The sequence below is a fragment of the Crocuta crocuta genome, unplaced genomic scaffold (genome assembly GCF_008692635.1).
Source record: "Crocuta crocuta isolate KB4526 unplaced genomic scaffold, BGI_CrCroc_1.0 scaffold95, whole genome shotgun sequence".
Lineage (NCBI taxonomy): Eukaryota > Metazoa > Chordata > Mammalia > Carnivora > Hyaenidae > Crocuta > Crocuta crocuta.
In genome coordinates, this window is record NW_027530971.1 from 14,225,952 (window position 1) to 14,244,835 (window position 18,884).

An 18,884-nucleotide genomic window follows, 5' to 3' on the forward strand; every position below is an offset into this window, starting at 1 on the left:
CAGGGTTGTCACCAAGGACTGAACTTCCTTCATCGTCTCTGTTCCTCCTGCCCTCCTGTCCATTTCATCTTAACTCTGACCTCCCTGTGGTCAAGCTCCCAATACAACATGTGTCCTCATTTCCTAAGAGCACCTGAGATTCTCTTTCATTGGACCAATTTAGGTCGCCTGCCCACCCTGAATCAATCATTGCCACCAAGGGGATGGGAAGCACTGATGGGCTTAGTATGGGTCGTCTTGCTTCAGTCGTGGCTCCATAGAAATCATGGACTCCATTAAGGAGCCCAGGCATTGCTGGGAGTGGAGAAAGAAAACCACAAGTGCTAAGCATATGTGGGATAGTCAACCAGCCAAAGTGCTCACATGGTCTTCACCGCTTTCCACACAGGCTCTGCCCGTGATTTCATCCAGTGCCAAGGCCCCGGCACCATTTGTGTGCGTCGCTGTGAAGGTCTCCTGGCAGTCCTCTGTGCCTCACGTCTGCTGCCCTTCCCCCTGGAGCTCCATTCCCGCTCCACTCCTCTCAGTCACCCCCTTCTCTTCTTTCAAATCTCAATTCAGAGTCAGCCCCTCTGATGCAGTTTGCTCCTTCCTTTCTCCATGCTTCCCCAGGCTCTGTACTGCTCAAGTTTCATTTGTCTGCTTCTCCAGGGTGGCTCTATGATGGCTTTAGACCTAGATTCTAAGAGTTTTTGGTCTACTGAATTCTCTTTCTTGAATGCCTCATAAAGGAATTGAGAGATTTTGGTGGTGATTCCATTGGTGTCCTCCAATTTCAGAAACAAGATGGTTAAAATGTGTGTGGGGGGGGAGGTGTGTGCATGCATGTACGTTTGCACAGACGTATGTGAAAGAGAGAGTGAGGGAAACAGATGGGAGCTGTAGAAAGAGCAGAGGCTTTAGAGTCAGACAGTCCTGAATTTGAATCCTAGTCTGTACCCTTACAGATGGGAAGCTTTGACCAATGGATCCTCACTTCGCTTTCTCTCCTTAAAAAGTATTCTTCATATGTTACACATTCAGGCTTTCTATGACACTTCATCCCTGTTGGTCTGCTATTCATTTATGGAAGGCACATTTAACAAATAGTACATTTAATAAATACTTGTAACTGTAAGTACTGTCATAACTATGACTCCCTTCTTAGTAAAGCACATGGTGACTTTGTCTGGGAGAATCAAAGATGTGTCATTCCAAGAAGGGTAAGAGAAGGGAGGCCCTTCAGGGCTTGAAGAAACCTGTCCCCTTCCAGCTGCAGGTGACCCCCCGGTTAGAGATGGAGTGGAAGGTGGGGGCATGTCTGTCCTTTCCACCTGCCCCTCTGCCCAGTCGTGCCCTCCAAGGCACTGCCTTGGCATACCAGCTCAGTGTGTGCAGGGCTGACACACAAAGTCAAGTAAGAATGATCACCACAGGGGCGCCTGGGTGGCTCAGTTGGTTAAACATCCAACTCGATTTCAGCTTGGGTCCTGCTCTCACTGTTTGTGAGTCTGAGCCCTGCTATGGGCTCTGCACTGACTGTGCGGAGCCTGTTTGGAATTCTCTCTCTCTCCTTCTCTCTCTGCCCCTTCCCTGCTTGTTCTCTCTCTCTCTCAAAATAAAATAAAGGAAAATGTTTTATTTTTTTAAAAAGAATGATCAGTCTTTTATTTATTTTTTTTACATGATCCATTTTAACTAATTTAATGCACTTGGGGGAGGTTTCATGCACAAAAAGTGGGAAATAGTACAACAGGCTTGGGGACACACCTAATTTTTATTCTTATTTAAAAAATGTTTAATGTTTATTTATTTTGGGAGAGGGAGGGGCAGAGAGAGAGGGAGACACAGAATCTGAGGCAGGCTCCAGGCTCTGAGCTGTCAGCACAGAGCCCGACGTGGGGTTCGAATGCACGAACTGTGAGATCATGACCTGAGCTTAACCTACTGAGCCACCCAGGTATCCCTTACACACTTAATATTTAAAATATTCTTATGGAAAAATGCCCCTTTAAAAGATACTTCTATACAGTTGCATCTTCCGGGGCACCTCAGTGGCTCAGTTGGTTAGGCCTGTGAATATTGATTTCAGCTCAGGTCATAGTCTCATGGTTTGTGGGTTTGAGCCCCTAGTTGGGGTCTGGTGCTGACAGTGTGGAGCCTACTTGGGATTCTCTCTCTCCTCTTCTCTCTCTCCATTCTTCCCCCGCTTGTGCTCTCTCTCTCAAGATTAATAAGTAAACGTAAAAAAAATAAAGTTGCATTTTCCTCGATATGAAACACACACAGCCCTTCATGCGTGTGACGTTAACACAATTATCCTTGTCTGCCTCTCTGGTTTGAGCTTCAGCTCAGTCATTTGCTAGCTGGGTGGGTAACCTTGCTGAATATCACTCTGCTCATGTATAAAATGAAAATAATTCTCTCCAGTGAGGGAATGGTGCCCTCTTGTATCCCCGTGTGCCACACTACATCAGTCTGTTTTCATCTTTATATTTCTTGCAAATACACCCTCCCTGACTTTGCCTGAGATCCAGCCTTTTCCCAGGACCCCCTTGGCCACATATATTCCCAGAGGTCAGGACTAATAATCCCCAGATGTAGTTATGATAGTGTTTTCTCCCTCTGCGCTGGCGCCCCGCCCTGGGGCTGAGGGGCAAGCCTTTTTCTTTCTAGTTCTTTCACTGACCGTTAATTATTTCAATGCACCACTTTGGAAAGCTCTCCATTAGCACTTATTGTTCTAAAAGTTTGGGACTCTCAACCATGTTCTATCTTTGTAAAAGTGAACACATTTTTAAGAGGACATCAGGACTTTTAGGAGTCTAAGAATTTAAAATATTATAATTGACGATTCTGAACATCTTTGGGAGAAAATGCCCAATCCATAAATCTACTGAGACAGACCAGAATCTACTGAGAAAATAATTTATTCAGTTGTGAAGTGTGAATTTTATTATTTTTTAATGTTTAAGAATAACTATCAATGAGATCTTGAGTTTGGGGATTTAAATTTAAATGAATTAAAAAAATATCAACATTCGCTCAAAAGTAAACATCAACCCTCTTCCCTAATCTTTTAAGATAGATCATTTCTTTGGTTTAGGATTTAAATGCTTAACTGTCTCTACTCCAGAAGGGATGGATCCCAGGAAAGCTGAGTTCTGGAGAGGCAGTGTCCTAATGGACACGTGGTCTCCATTTTCTCTTACACAGTCCACTTCTTCAGGATTTTGTTGTTGTTGGTGGTGGTGGTGGTTTTGCTTTGTTTTGCTGGGTTGTGAGATTTTCTGGCAAGGGCTGAAGAGTAGGAGGCACAGTGAAATGGTAGGAAAAAAATGTAGGCTTCGTTTTATCAAAAAAGCCCATTGTGCTGAGCACCAAGCCAGTGCGGTGGCTCTTCGAATAAATCACTTAAAAATGGAAACAAGTGACCAAAACTAGAACACAAGCAAACTATAAATATACCTGCATATGTAAATGTTGCCTCCTAACCGTACGTTGAATTGCTGAACTTGAAGTAATATGTAGGATTTCATAGCTTCTCTTAGAGAAGGGTATTGTGTGTTAAGCTATTCATTCATGAGGATTGAATCTCTCATTGCCATCCCTTCTGCTTTTGATATAAAATCAGTTAGCTCATTTTATTAAATGTATCTGCTCATCACACTTCAGTAGTGCAGACAGGGCAGGGGAAAACGAGAGGTTACTTGACCCAAGGGCTTACCCAATCCAGTCCAGCTCCTGGATGTCAGCCCTCCAGGTTGGGGCATGATGGGCTGAGCAACCCTGAGGGTTAAAGCAGGTGGCAACAGGGCATGTTGATGACTTATTGTCATGAAGCCCAACTTTGGGAAATGTAACTCCTTGCAGGCCTCTTTAGTCCACCGTGGGCCTTTGCCTACTCACTTCTCCGGCCAAGGAACTAAACACAAGAGTCTGGCAGGCTGAGTGTGACTTGGGCAAAACAAGCAGCATCTTCCAGTCAAGTCCCCGTTGCACTGGTCTTTGTGGGTCTAAGAAAGCCGGAGACTATCCACATTGCCCCCCACTCAGCGCCCGGACCCATGCTGTCTTTAAGCACCAGCCCAATGCTGGTCCCTCCGAGGGGGCCCACAGATATCAGCCTCCTCTTTTTCCACTCTCTTTGCCTTTTCATGGCAAACTCAACTTTGAGTCTCTTTTCACTCCGTGCTGAGCAACCACTGGCTCCTTCAGATTCCCTGTGACTCCAAACATTCGCCACCATGATGTCCATTGGGAATCACCACCAGTCTTCTCCACAGAAGCCAAACAACATTTTCCTGATGGAAAGAGAACACGGATAGCAAATGGCCTGAAGCAGTCTGCTAGTGAAACCATGTGAGGATTGCCAAGGTAACCGCGCCCTTACTCAGAGTTCTTGTCTCAGCAAAGACACTGAAGTCAAGGGGATGACCCTCCTCACAACTGTATCTTGCTGCCAAACACTTCCCTTAGCATCCTTTTCTCCAGTACATTCGCTAGCACAGGTAGAGTGTTTCTGGCTTTTTTTTTTTTTTTTTTTTTGGCCTGTGTCAATTTTGTTGTTGTTGTTGTTTGGTTCAGTTGATAGTATTCCCCACCCCCCCCCCAACCCAGAAGAGATAAGAAATCCCTGGGAATTTACATCTGATTACTGTAGGCTTCATCCTCCCATACTGCAAGATTCAAAGTTATCAGGAAGAAGAGCCATTGGCGTGTTGTTAGTATTGTTTAGAAGTTAAAATTAAGTGTTACTTTTCTGAGGAAGTAGCCAGAACACTACTCTCTCAAATACAGAAACCTACTGGCACAATTTAAAGTCAGATATTATTTCTCACCAAATTATACTCTTTCGTCTGCCAAGATATTTTTACAATCTTAATATCTGAAGGCAAGCCTATATGATAATCCCAACAATATTCTGGAGATAAAATTTTAGTGGGTTTGTTAAGAAGGAAATACTTGTTTAGGTGGCTTTCATCATGCCACTCGGCTTCTATGTCATTTTTCTTGTCCTGGAGGATTCCCTTGAAGCACTCCTGGGTGATGTTTAGGACCTGAGTGGGCGTGCCTCCAAAAATGGCCGCATGGTAATAAAAATCCCCTTCCCCGAACGGGATGTATGCGGCAGATTCCTTCCGCCTCTCGTAGGTAAACTCGTCAGGATCTGCCTTGTACCACCAGGCCTGGAGCTGAGCCACCGACTGGCCCAGGGTCTCCACTCCGAAGCTATCTTGGAAGACCTGGTCCACATCCATGCAGAAGAGGAAGTCCACCTCGTGCTGGATGTGGGCCACAATGTGCTCCCCAATGATCTTCATGCGCATCATGCTGATGTCCTGCCACCTCTTCTCAGGCTGGATCTCAAACACTTTGAAGGAACGCAGAGGACCCAGCTCTATCAAGGGTATCTTGGAGACATCATCCACCATGATGTAAAATATGACTTTGTGGCCAACCATGAAGTACCTATTAGCAGATATCAAGAACTCCTCCAAGTAATGCTCGATGTATCTGAAACAAAGGAGAACGGGACAAACTTAACCGCTGGGATTTGGGCAGGAGGCTGCGTGCTATTCTAATCATCTTTTTCTGGTTTTGGTTTTGTTTTACAGTTTAGGGGAGGAATGATTTCCTCCATCCTAGACATGTGTTTTCCACATCTGATAGTGTAACATTCCTGGCTGCCTTCCACCATTCATTCGCTCCACTTTGGGGAAGAGGAGGGACTTACCTGCTGAATTTGGAAGAGCAACAGGGCGTCTGCGGCTCTGCCACCACCACTCTCACTCTTGGAAATTGCTGCCAGCCAGGTGGGGAGAGCCTGTGGTCTTAAGAGCTCGGAGCCTTAAAGGGAGCCCTAGTGGGTCAGGCCCTACTCCACACCTGGAAACCTGGGTACCCAATCTTTCTGATTCCGTGATTCAATATCAGGAGACCTAGGGTCCACAAATAGAAGCCACCTTCTCCAGTACCAGCTTTACCTGTAATGAAGGTGATGTTCACGATCATCTACCTTACTTAGCCTTTTGTCTTATTTATCAGTTGGTTCAGACTGTGGGCAGGCAAAGTGGGTGCTAGTTATTTTTGCCCCAGTTTTACTGAGATAGAATTGACATAGAATAACGTGTAAGTTTAAGGTGTACAAAGTGTTGATCTGAATGCTTATATATTATGAAATGATTATCACTATAGCTTTAGCTAATACCCCCATCATGCCACGTAACTATCAACTCTTTTTTGTGGTGAGAACGTTTGAGATCCATTCTCTTAACACCTTTAAGTGTATAATACAGTTTTACTAGCTAAATCACCATGATATACATTAGATCCCTGGAACCTACTCATCTTGTAACTGGAAATTGGTATCCTCTGCCCAACAGCAGGGGGCGCTACTTCTCCCTCGTACTATACCCAATGTTGCTATTGCCCTACCAGATGCAAGAGTGACATCTGGGTCCTTTGGGGATGTATTAAGCCTAACTATCACCATTCTTCTATCCTCCTCTGGGACCCAGAGAATGGGTTACAGGACATGGATAGCCCTCTATATTACATATTCACCCTGTGAACTTCCCACTGGTCACCCCAAACACCAATCCATTGTTCAAACACCACCATCGAAAGACTCATCTAAACACCAGAGCAAACAACCTCTGCTTTAACCTTGGTTTAACTAACTTTTCCTTGTTTTTCAAAATACTTTTTATCTCTTAGAGCATTTTTAGTTTCACAGCAAAACTGTGCTGAAAGCACAGAGGGTTCCCATTTACCTCCCCTGGCCCCTCTCTCCCATGGCTTCCCGTGACCCCTCCCCCCACTATCAATATCCAGCATCAGGGCGACGCTTGCCTTGCAACCCATGAGCCTCCACGGACATGTCATTATTACCCCAAGGTTTACATTAAGATTCACTCTTGGTGTTGTACGTTCTATGGATTTGGGCAAACGTACAGTGACATGTATCCATCGCTACGCTATGTATGGTATTATACAGAGTATTGTCACTGCCCTAAAAATCCTGGGTGCTGCCCGTTGATCCACTCCTGGCCCCTGTCCAACCCCTGGCAAGTGCTGATCTTTCAGTGTCTTCAAAATGTTGCCTTTTCCAGAATGTCATAGAGTGGGAACCATACAGTATACAGCCCCTTTAGATTCATTTCTGTCACTAAGCAACACGCATTTAAGACTCTTCCATGTCTTTGCATGGCTTGATAGCTCATTTCTTTTTAGCGCTGATAATATTCTAGACGTTACAGTTTATCTAGCCATTCACCTTGTGAAGGATATCTTGGTTGCCTTCAAGTTTTGGCCATTAGGGATAAAGCTGCTGTAAATATCTGTGTATAGGTTTTTTTCCTGGGGTTTGTTTTTTTGTGGTTTTTTTGTTTTTGTAGATATAAGTTTCCAACTCCTTTGGCTGAATACCAAGGAGTGCCGTTGCTGGATGGCATGGTGAGATCAATGTTTAGTTTTGTAAGAATCTGCCTAACCATCTTCCAAATGGTTGTACCATTTTGCATTCCTACCAGTATTGAATGAGAGTCTCTGTCGCCCCACATCCTCGCTAGCATTTGGTATTGTCGGTATTTTGGATTGGGGCCATTCTAATGGGTGGGTGGTGACATTTTAGCAATGTATGTATTCCTTCAAGACATGTCGTGTTGGGGTCTTCTGTAACCCAGGCTACACACTCTTGGGAAGCCATGGAGATTGTAGAGAGGAGGAAGATGTAGTAGTCAGCGGGCCTAACACAACTCACGCAGACCCCAGACTCATGCTCAGCTCGGTGATTGTGGATTGAATTTAATTCGCTGATCATACCAGCAGCCTATCAAGATGTTTTATGAGCCATAATAACCGGTACTTTGTTTTGCTTTTCGGTTGCTGCCTGGATTTCCTTTCTTTACTTCCAAAATAAAGTGTGCTTTTAGTGCTGACCTCTAGAAGCCCAAGAGTTTATAGTACTGATTTATTTAAATGGAAAGATGATATCTGAGCAGTATAAACAGGGAGTTTAACATGGCTCTGTGGCTGGTGGCCAGGAAATTCTTGGGTATTCTGGAACTTTAAGAAAAATCCATTGTGCTCTGAAGCTTTGGAGACAATCCTGGGGTAAGGGAGGGGCCACAGGAGGTTTAACATTGTTTAGGGATTAAAACACTGCTGTTGGCTTCCTGCTTTGTTATTTGAAAAGAAACCAAACATCACACCTCCTAAAAGTCCAAATCCACTCTTGTGAGGATTTATTGCTGTGGAGGGCAAACTCAGAGAGGAGAGCACAGGGTTTGCCCCAGGATATGCGATTTACAAATAGGGCTCTTTCCAGGATATGCACCTTATGCATGGTTCAACAGAGTTGCAATTGGACGGTGAAGCCGTTGTAGAGTATTCAGTTCTTTTTGGGAATGCCCGCATTCAGTTCTTTTTGGGAACGCCCGCATTGAATCAGTCTACAACGTTTGTGCCACGAGCTGAGTATCGGCTCCTGACTCAGAAGGGTACAGATTCTCCTGAGGAAAATGTCAAAACTCCAGAGTCACCATCCCTATTAGAGATGCCGCCCAGGTGACGAAGCAGTATTGTGACAGCAGTGATTTTGGGCCTCTGGGTTGGAGGTCTTAGGCGAACCATCAGATCTTCATGGGGCTCTTCCTCAGGTCTTCAGAGTGGGCAGAACCTGGGCTCAGACCACCCGAGGCCTTTGACCTTCTTTGTGCAGCCCAAGGGCTCAACTTTCCACGTGGTTTTCAGGAGACGAACCATAAGAAAGGCCCACAGCAGGGGGTGGGGAATAGAAAAACTGAACATTGGCATATGTTTTGGGGAGAAAAACACCCACAGAAACTCTCCAAAAGAGTCAACTGGGTTACATTTTAAAACTAATATTACGGCTACTAATTTCAGGTAAGACTGATTGCAGCTTTGGAAGGGGCGTTCTAAACAAGGAAATGGAATCTGAAACAGGAACCTCCCCAGCCTCTAGAAGATGAAGTTCTGGTTTGCTGAATCTCTCGGGGCCGAGAAGACCTGAGGAACCCAGGGAAGGAGCGGTCAGCCATGTTCCAATATGGAGAACCACTATGCTTGAGTCAGTCTGGACCCAGAACTTGCTGTAAAGCCTCCAGTCCTCAGTCCTGGGTCTTGACAGTGTAGGACAAAGAGTGACACATGTTTGGACTGACAACTGCCATGTTTGAAACTTCCAGAGAAAGCCATGGAGGTCAGGAAGGAGGTCGTCGTGGGTGTGCGGATATTTTTACCTGCCATCCGAGACTCCCACTTTGAGGTGGGAAGGAGTCGACTCACCTAGTTGTTTTGCTCTGTTAGCCTTTTGGGGGTCTCAGCAGACACAAGACTAGAATGCTCCTGTTGTAGCAGTCTCCCATCTAATAATTCAGACAAGGCAGGAACCGCTCTGTAAGCCCAGGGGTCCCCTCACAAACATTTGGACAATGAAACAAGAAAAAGTGGAGGTCAGTTTTATCAGGGACACTTACCTTCCAACAGCAAAGACCGTCAAACCCACGGTAATTTTCTGTCTGGCGTAATAATTTTCTAAGATGGCTTTGTTGTAAGTGCCTTCCCACACGACTGGCGCCTTCCATTCGGTTACTGTCACAACATCTGGACGTTTCCTGGTGACAAAATATAGGGCCCCGTGAGTCAGGACAGCTTTCCTAAGGTGGGGCTGAGACTGTCCAAGGAGAAACTGGGGTCAGGTATGATATGCTGAGATTGTCCTTGGATCCGGACTGAGCTCCAGGCAGTTGGCTGGGTGGTGTGACATTTGCTGGGGCAGATCTTCTGAGTAAGGGACAGGAGGCTCTCAGGACAGGTGCCTCTGAGGGCTGCCTTGGGGGCCCTTGTCTTACCTGTACATCTCATTCTCTGTCCCCTTTTGCTGCTTTCCTAGCTCTCTTCTTCCTTCTGGATCCCTTCTGCCATCTCCCAGCCCCTTCCTAAACCACCAGTGGCATAATTGGGTGTCATTTATCCCTGTGGGTGCCATCTGCACCTAAGAAGGCCCTAATTCTTGACTCAGGAGAATGAGAGAGTGACATTGGAGCCAAAAGAGAGAAAGATAATTTGCCTTTTGCTGGAAAGGAATTTCTGATGTTATCATCCATTTTACAAACAAGGAGTCAGAGTCACCCAGAATAGAAGCGATTCCACAGAGGACCCCCAAGGCCAAGGCCAGAACATGGGGCTCTAACAGACCCTCTGCCCAGACCACATTGCCTCTTTGCTAGGAGAGTGAGCAGAGGAAGGGAACGCATGCTTTTTGCACACAGAATGCCTGATGGGGACTGTCCCCGTCAAAACCAGTACAAACACAGGAAGCAACACAAGCATCAGGACACTGACCAGCTGCAGAGGGTAGACACGCGGAAGGGCTGAGTAGCCGCTGGGGCCCCGCGGCGGGGTGGGGGCGGGGGGTGACACAGACTCAGCTCTGACCCCCCATTCACTCAGGAAGTGGCTGCATTTCCCCTTCTGGGAGGCAGAGACTGAAACACAGTCACGAGACTCAATCCCCAGCACGAAGGGGCCTGTTCCCCTTAGGCATTTGCTTGTACTTCATCCACGGAGGGGAGATGGCCAGTGATTGGGGCAAAGTCCGGCCGGTCCCTGCTGGGTCCCTGCGGGCTGCATGCATGTGGCCCTGGTGACGCTGGCGGGGAGATGTCAGCAAACAGATGGAGCCGATGAGAACCGCCCCCATCCCGCCCGCACCAGTCCTACACGCAGGGCAGGGCAGGGAGGTGTCACAAAACAAAAACAAAACCTACCCCATCACAGAGCTGGGTTTTCCACAGGTTGGGCAAGGCTGGGTCGACCCCCATCTGGCCCCAGCTTCAGCCCCAGAGTGGAAAAGAGACTCAGGAAGCTCTTTTCCTGTCCCATCTGTCACCAAGCATTTCCCTCTCATTCTACAGATGGTGGTCCCTCCCTTCTGGGGCCTGTGCCCTGCTTCTGGCCTCCTTCCTCTCCCTGCACAGCTGAATGGCCCCCAGAGGTGGGAGGGGGCACTCTGAGGCTGCGGTCCTGGCCCTCCCCCATGCACCTGCAGCCTCAGCTCTGCCCTCGCACCCCACGTGTGCCCGCTGCGCCGAGAACAGCTCTTCCTGGTTTCCTTCGATCATAACATGAAAGCACCTTCACCTACACTTTCTCATTTAGTACTCGCAACAGTCCTGCCACGTGTGTCCATTGTCCAGGCAGGAAAACCAAGGCTTGTTCAAGGTCCCACAGCTGCCTGCTACGGCTGGTAACTAAGATCCGCTGAGCACTTCCTGTGAGACCAGGCACCGTGCTAAGGGCATCACCCTCCAGAGGTGCTATGCTGATCCCCATTTTATCCGTGAGCAGCCCAGGGAGGCTAATGAACTTGCCCAAAGTCACACAGCTAGTAAGGGGCAAAGCTGGTGTGGGAACCCAGGTGGTCCAACTCTGGAGTCCCTGCTCTGAGCTTCTGCCCTACATTGCTGCTTCTGTGGACGTTTACTCACTGTGCTGATGAAGCTGGGGGTAAAACCCACGTGTGCCATGGTTTTAACTTTAAGCTGAGGTTCCACTTAACTTTAAGCTAAGGTTTAGCTACTCTGGCATTTTTACCAGTGTACAATGAGAAATAATGAGCTTCTGTTTTGTTATATTTTTAGAAGCTAATGTGATGCTTTTAGTCATATAACCACCGCCCCCCGCTTTGTTGAATGGCAGGATTTCAAACCACAAACACCACACACACACACACACACACACGACTTGTACATCTATAACCAACGTTTCTGAACTTAAATTCTCCCCTGTATCACTGCCTCATTCATTGCCATCCTTAGTTTTATCCCATTGAGGATACTTTAGTAGTTCTGACCAAGCCCACTAGCTAAGTCTTACAACTGTGTATGAGCTGGACATGTTGTAAGCAGGTAATATTATTAAAAAACAAACAAAGAAACAAACAATGGGGTGCCTGGGCGGCTCAGTCGGTTAAGCATCTGACTTCGGCTCAGGTCATGATCTCACAGTTTGTGGGTTCGAGCCCCATGTCAGGCTCTGTGCTGACAGCTCAGAGCCTGGAGCCTGCTTCAGGTTCTGTGTCTCCCTCTCTCTCTATCCCTTCCCCACTCTTCGCACTCTGTCTCTCTCTCTCTCTCTCTCAAAAATAAATAAACAATAAAAAAAATGTTGTTTAAAAATAAAAAAAAAGGAAGGGGAGGGAAGGATAGCAGCAGCTGACCAGATGTACTTATCTAATACTTATGATGCATGGGGGGCTACGTGCTGGACTTTCACTCTCATGTAACCTTCACATGCACATTATAAAGTGGATGCCATCCTCACCCCCGTTTTACAAGTTAAGAAAGTAGGCAGAGGTGAACAAGAGAAGGGAGCTGCATATTCAGCTATTTGATTTATAGGAAGGTCCAGACCAGGGCACTCAAGGCCTCACAGCACAGCTCCTAAGCCCCTGCCCCGCACACCAGCCCCGCTGCTGAGTGTGACGGGAGATGTGAGGCCCCGTCCTACCCCTGGACAATCTCACAGTCCCAACAGGTGGTCAGCCTGCTCACAGCAGTGCGCCCCCTCTGTCCACATCTTCTAGAAAGACTGAGTCAGAAAAGCAGTGTCCGGTTTGGTGGCTTGGCTGGGAAGATTCCTTCAAGCAGGGGGGGAAAAAAAGCAGCAATATTAAAAATTAATGTTTACTTAAAAATTAAAATGTTCTATTTCCCAGCTGTTAATTATTAAGTTTCACTGGCAATTCCCACATGTCATTGACCCTAAGAAGCCAGATGACAGCCTGAAAATGTGGGGGCAGGAGAGAAGCGAGCCTGAGGACCAGATCAGCTCCTGGGATGAACCTCTGTATCAAGGAGTCGTAGTCGGCAAAACCGTCCACTGTCTCCCACAAAAGAAGCCACACAGGGCAGGCCACCCACGTGTGAGAGCTAGTCCTCGCTATTGTCAAGTGCCAGAAGGGTCCCAAGTCACAAAGATGGGGCTCTAAAAAGAAGAACTGCCAGGACAGATGGCTGAAATGCCTTTCTTCTAAGCACGGCACCCACCGCGACAGTTTGTGCGGCTCCACTCTAGGGCAGAGCCTTCCACGAAATAAAATGGCCTCTATCACGAAAACGCACAGCTACCTAGGTTACTGCTAGCTTTTGAATCTTACGTACTTATTAATGGGAACATTGTGGTCCCCACGCGTTTGGTAGCGGAAGTGTTAAAATTCTATCAATATGAACCAGGTCAAAAAAGATGTGTTCAGCGTGTTCTGTACTGAACTCCCGATAAGCATCAGCACTCCAGGGGAGGATCCTGTGAAGAGCGGATGGATGGCGACAGGAACCAGGGTGGGGCTGTGGAATGCAGGGAAGGAGACGACGTGGGCAGATTTTGGAGGAAGGATTAACAGACCCTGTGGGGTGAGTGGAGGGAAAGGCTGAACCAGAGAGGTATTCCAGCCCCTGGCTTGAAGTGGGGAATGAGAGCGAGGGTAGAAAGTGCAAATCCATTTGGGTCACGGGAGGCGTGTACACAGATGTCAAGCACACAGACATCCAAGTCTGGGCTCAGGATATCTTCGGGCTGAAGATCTAAAATGTGCGGAGTCACTCGCACCCGCCAGTGTCTCAGGCCATGGAAGTGGGTGCGAGCACCTTGGAAGACGGTGTATAAAGAAGAGAGACGAGAATACTGGATGTAGCCTCCAGAAACTCTACTGTATGATGAGGGAGAGGCCCTTATGGAGGAGACGAAGAAGACAGAATGGAGGAGGAGGGAAATTCAGAGGAGGTACTGTCCCAGAAGCTAAGAGATCTTGATGTGGAAATGTGTGCACAATACAAGGTAATGCATTGTAGGTCATTTACATGAAAGGGTACATTTATATAAATATATTTATTTGTTCATTCAATTGTTTATCTAATCATTTATTTATGCAGGAAACATACTTTGGTGCCCTGGGAAGCCTTAAATTTGGAGGCTCTTCAAACCAATATTCTTTAAATATATGCTCACCATTTGTGTGGAGGAGAAGCTGAGCCATGCATGGGGTGGGGGGGGTGGGGGGTGACAGCTGGTGACCACGATCGGGCTCGCCTCTTTGTCTCCAGTAATTCAGCCCTCATCCTGCCCCCCAAGTCCCGCTCCCGGAGCACAAACGCCACAGTAAAAGCATCCAGCCTCCTTAGAAAGGCGCTTGGTGACTATCCCTGGCTCATCGAGCCCACCTTTTGGCGGAGGTCTCCCTGTCCCCCCGCCCCAAACACACACACACCTAAGGGGCTCATCAAAGCCACCGTGCTTCCATATCTTTGTGTTTCCAGTAACGCTTTAGCATCTCGTGGATGGCTACCCTGGTGCCCAGCTCATTGAATGACACATGGGCAGGGGGAGGGGAGGGCAAAATTCTCATCCTTACACACATATGATCCCCTCCCCCAAAACAAAAAGAGGGCTTGCCAGAACGTACTCGGTCTTTCCAGAGCTCACACCGCCCCTACTGGGATAGTTGCTATTCTCTCCCCAGCCTCCTCTACAGCTCTTCCTGCCCCTTTTCAGATTCCTCTTCCTTCACTGGCCCTTTAAGTACGGACATCAGACAAGATGTGGTTCTAGTCCTCTGCCTGGGTGGCCCCCTCACTCTGATAGCTCCTCACCCCACATCTCTAGCATACACCTTTCACGGAGCTCATGGGCACCGCTATCAACTGACAGTCTGTGCCCCGCCCTCCAGAATTCATATGTTGAAACCCAATCCCCAATGTGATGCTATTTGGAGGTGGGGGCTTTGGGGGTGCTTAGTTCATGGGGGTGGGGCCCTCACTGATGGGATTAGTGCCCTTATGAAAGAGGTCTCAGAGAGCTCCCGCCCCATCCACTGTGTGAGGACAAAGAAGACGGCTGTCTGTGACCCAGGAAGTGAGCTCTCACCAGTCACCAAAGATGCTGGGGTTTTGCTCTTGGACTTCCCAGCCTCCAGAACCCTGAGAAAGAAATTTCTCTTGTTTATAAGCCATCCAGTCAGTGGTGTTTTGTGATAGCAGCCCGAACAGACTAAGACAGGCACTCCGTGAATCTCTGTCCTGATGCCCCACAAGTACCAGAACCCACATACGTCCCTGGTAGAGCTCACCCCCTACCCTGACTCCTAGACCTGGCTGTCTTCCACCAGTCCCTATCCTGGTCAACGACACCACTGCCCACCCATCTCTCAGGCCTCACAGTCCTCTGATCATCTTCCACAGCTCCTGCCTCCTTACTCCCCAACCGCATTCTTCTGAGTCAGATCGGCCACACCTCTTTCCCACTTTTGGCAAATAGTGCTTGCACATCTCCTGCTGCTATCAGGCGAGGGGCTTCTTGGACATTTCCACATGGATCAGTTTCTCCGTCTCCTGTGCCTCACACCACATCTAGCACAGTACTTTTGACCATGACTCCGAGTGAGAAATGCATTTTGCATCACAACGAAATGCATGCACAAACACATATACACGGAAACAATAATTCAACTAAATAGTGTTTATCCTTATTTCTATTTCATGTGATGCCCTCTGATTTTCTATTTGATTTCAATTTTTTTTAAAAAAGCTAATTTTGCCCCATTAAGCTAGTTTTCTAAACATCTTAATGGATAGTGACCGGTAGTTTGAAAAATACCAGCTGGCAATCGTAGGTGTTTGGTAAACATTTGTCGTATGATCGCTTAATGATGCACGCATGACCCCATGAGATGTTTCACCATCACTGCCATTTTTCAGATAAATGAGCTGAATCTCAGCAAGAATTTCCTTGCTCTGATCCTACATGCTGTCGCTTTCCACAACACCTCATGGTCAGTGTGACCCCTTCCAGCCCCAGGATTTTGTGATTCACCTGCTGCCTTTGGACAACTGCTGTCAGAATCTCTGCGTTGTGGCTCCAGCATCTGAGTTAAAACATCCAGACTCTGGGACTCTCATCTAGTCTATGGTGAAAGCCTGACAGATGCTAAGACTCTGTATCCCCTACCGGGAATGTTCTCAATGGCACTGTTGCCTACACAGTCCCCACCACCTGTGATGGGGGCTAATAGATTTATTGTACATGGTGAGACGCTTCTTTTCTTACTGTGGATTAAACCAGTCTGACAGCTGAAGTCCTTCATTGTGTTCCTTTCTTTGTTCATTTCCCTTGTCCGCGTCTTCCTCTTCTTGGTAACTGTGGGTCCTACGTACAAAGGGAAAGCAAGCAGAGTAAGGCAGAGGCTGATCCATGGCGCCAGGACAGCCAGTGAAGGGCTCGTGAAAACGGGCTCCAAGGCGGAGAACTTGTACGGCGGAAAAACGTCTGGAGAAAGCTTCATGATGCGAAACGTTTATTCATAAACACATAATGTTGGTGAGAAGGCTCAGTACTCAGCTTTCTCACTTTTCTTCCAAGCCAGCACAGTTAGCAGTCTCGTGACCCAGAAGTATTTCAGGGGGCCAGGGAACTTGCTGGAACAGTCCTCCTGTGATCATCTTTCCCATGGCCTGAACTTCAGCCCAAGCCCCACTCACCCTCAAATTAAATGGAAAAACTTGACCATAACTCCCAACCTTCAATATATTCGTCCCAACCATGGAATAGATTCCTTGTATGACTTCAATAGGCCAGAAAGACAAGTGACCGTGAAGGCCATGACCACGAAACCATTTTGTTTTGATTCTATAAGTGTCAGGTGGGCGGACGAACACAGAGGGCCACCCCATCCACCACCTTACCTGTTGTTAAACCAGCTTGGAAACCACCAGCCCTTCTGCGTGCTGCTGTCACCCACCTCTGGGTTTCTAAGAAATGAAAGAGATGACAAACATTTTTAGAAGATGAGACAGTCCCAAACTGCGTGGCGGCGGTGGGGCAGGTGGGGGGGCGGTTCCAAACGCTTTATGGCAGAAAATTACTTAAATTTCCTTCTTTCTTTTTCTCTCTCCCTTCTTTCTTTCTTTCTTTCTTTCTTTCTTTCTTTCTTTCTTTCTTTCTTTCTTTCTTTCCTTCCTTCCTTCCTTCCTTCCTCCTTCCTCCTTCCTTCCTTCCTTCCTTCCTTCCTTCCTTCCTTCCTTCCTCCCCTCCTCCCCGCTCTCTTTCTTTTTTTCTGCCCGTTCATAAAACAGAAGTGAAGCTATTCTCCACTGGGTGATGTATGGAAGCATTGAATCACTATATTGTACACCTGAAACAAATATAACACTGTTAACTAACTAGAATTAAAATGTAAACTAAAAAAAAAGGAAGAAAAGAAGTCAAGCTGCTCTAGCTGAAGGAGGGAAAGATGGACCCAATGCTGCCTGGACCTCTCCTCCATAGCGCACGCAGCCCCCGGGGCCCAGCTCATCCAGGGAGCCCCGGCAGGGAGACAGGAGGCAAGAGGAATAATAAGCTGGGGAACATTGATACATAAGCGTGGGTCACGGATCTGACACTTACTAGTGGTGTAACTGTGACAGACCTTTCCCCTCACTGAATCTTGGTTTTTTCCTCTGAAAAGTCAGATATGTAATAATAAGGATGGTGACGATCACAAGGATAATAAACCCACCATGGAGGTGGCTTTGAAAACTAAATGAAATAACATATAACAAAGAGCTTTAGCAAAGTTGAAAATTACTGTAAAAAGTTGTGATCTTAATTAAAAAACAAGGGAGAGACCAGTGTATATTTTCAAGAAGGATCTCTTTTGCTGAACTAAAATACAAGTTGCTACAAAGGTCAGCAGTGACAGCCTCAGGAAATCTGAGGGTCTCTGAACCAGAAACTCAGGAAACTGTAATCAGAAGCCACCCTCACCACCCACATGTGGAAATTTCCACTCTCTCATTGTGAGAGTCTCTCCAGGGAGGGGACTTTCTGGAGAAGGGGAGAGAGGGGGAAGCAGAGGTGCAGTGTCCTTTGGTTGGACAAATAAGAGACATGAACATCATGATGGTAAGAAACCTGTTTTAGGGGCGCCTGGGTGGCTCAGTGGGCGACTCTGGCTCAGGTCATGATCTTGCAGATTGTGAGTTCGAGCCCCGCGTTGGGCTCGGTGCTGACAGCTCTCGGAGCCTGGAGCCTGCTTCCGATTCTGTGTCTCCCTCTCTCTCTGCCCCTTCCCCCACCCAAAATAAATAAATGTTTAAAATTTTTTTTTAAAAAAGCTGTTTTAAAGCTCATCTACTTTTAGGAGGTGTTTCAGATGACCATACACAGGGAGACGACATAAGACTTAATACTAACAAAAGGGACAGAAAGAGAAATATTCAATCACTCACGTAGGTGTTTTCATATGAAGCTGGTCATCCCCAGCTACTTGTGATAATAAAGGTTTTATCTTTATGTTCATTTTATAGCTGAGAATTTGGCCAAGTGGGTTTGGGCAAATTGCCAAGATCCCATAGAATGTAAGCATAAAAGCCAGGATTTAACACCAGGGAATAAATTGTATCAGAAACGAAGGCTGATGAAAGTACAAACAGTTAAGCACAAGACTGTTCTGAGCTTCCTGGCAACCAAGCCAACACTAGAAAATGAAGGCTGGGCGCCTGGGTGGCTCAGTCGTTAAGCATTTGACTTCGGCTCAGGTCATGATCTCGCAGTTCATGAGTTCGGGTCCCACATCGGGTGAGCTCGATCCCCAGTTTGGGTGAGAAAGAGCCCTACATCCTGTATCGGGTGACCTCGAGCCCCACTTCTCTCTCTCTCTCTCTCTCATGCACATGAACCCTGCTTTGGGTAAACAGGTAAGCCCTACTTCTCCCCCTCTCTCTGCCCCTCACTTATGCCCTCTCTCTCTCTTTCAAAAAAAAAAAATATAGGCTTACATAGTTCTCACTGTCTTTGGTAATAATAATAATAATAATAATAATAATAAATACTAGTTCATGAGG

The 18,884-nt window shown here is 47.1% G+C and overlaps 1 protein-coding gene across 4 annotated transcripts in view; it reads right to left on the reverse strand.

Annotated features, from left to right (window-relative positions):
* Positions 1-2,893: 2,893 nt before the first annotated feature.
* The window catches only part of GGTA1 (glycoprotein alpha-galactosyltransferase 1 (inactive)), a 55,690-nt gene continuing 39,699 nt past the window's right edge, over positions 2,894-18,884 (reverse strand). For all 4 annotated transcript variants that reach the window (XM_077769742.1, XM_077769744.1, XM_077769743.1 and 1 more), the window contains 4 exons: positions 16,743-16,808; positions 16,108-16,206; positions 9,483-9,620; positions 2,894-5,496 (listed from right to left, as the gene is read on the reverse strand). In XM_077769742.1, the coding sequence (XP_077625868.1) occupies positions 4,803-5,496; positions 9,483-9,620; positions 16,108-16,206; positions 16,743-16,808 (997 nt within the window). In that variant the 3' untranslated portion in view covers positions 2,894-4,802. The remainder of the gene's footprint in view (positions 5,497-9,482; positions 9,621-16,107; positions 16,207-16,742; positions 16,809-18,884) is intronic.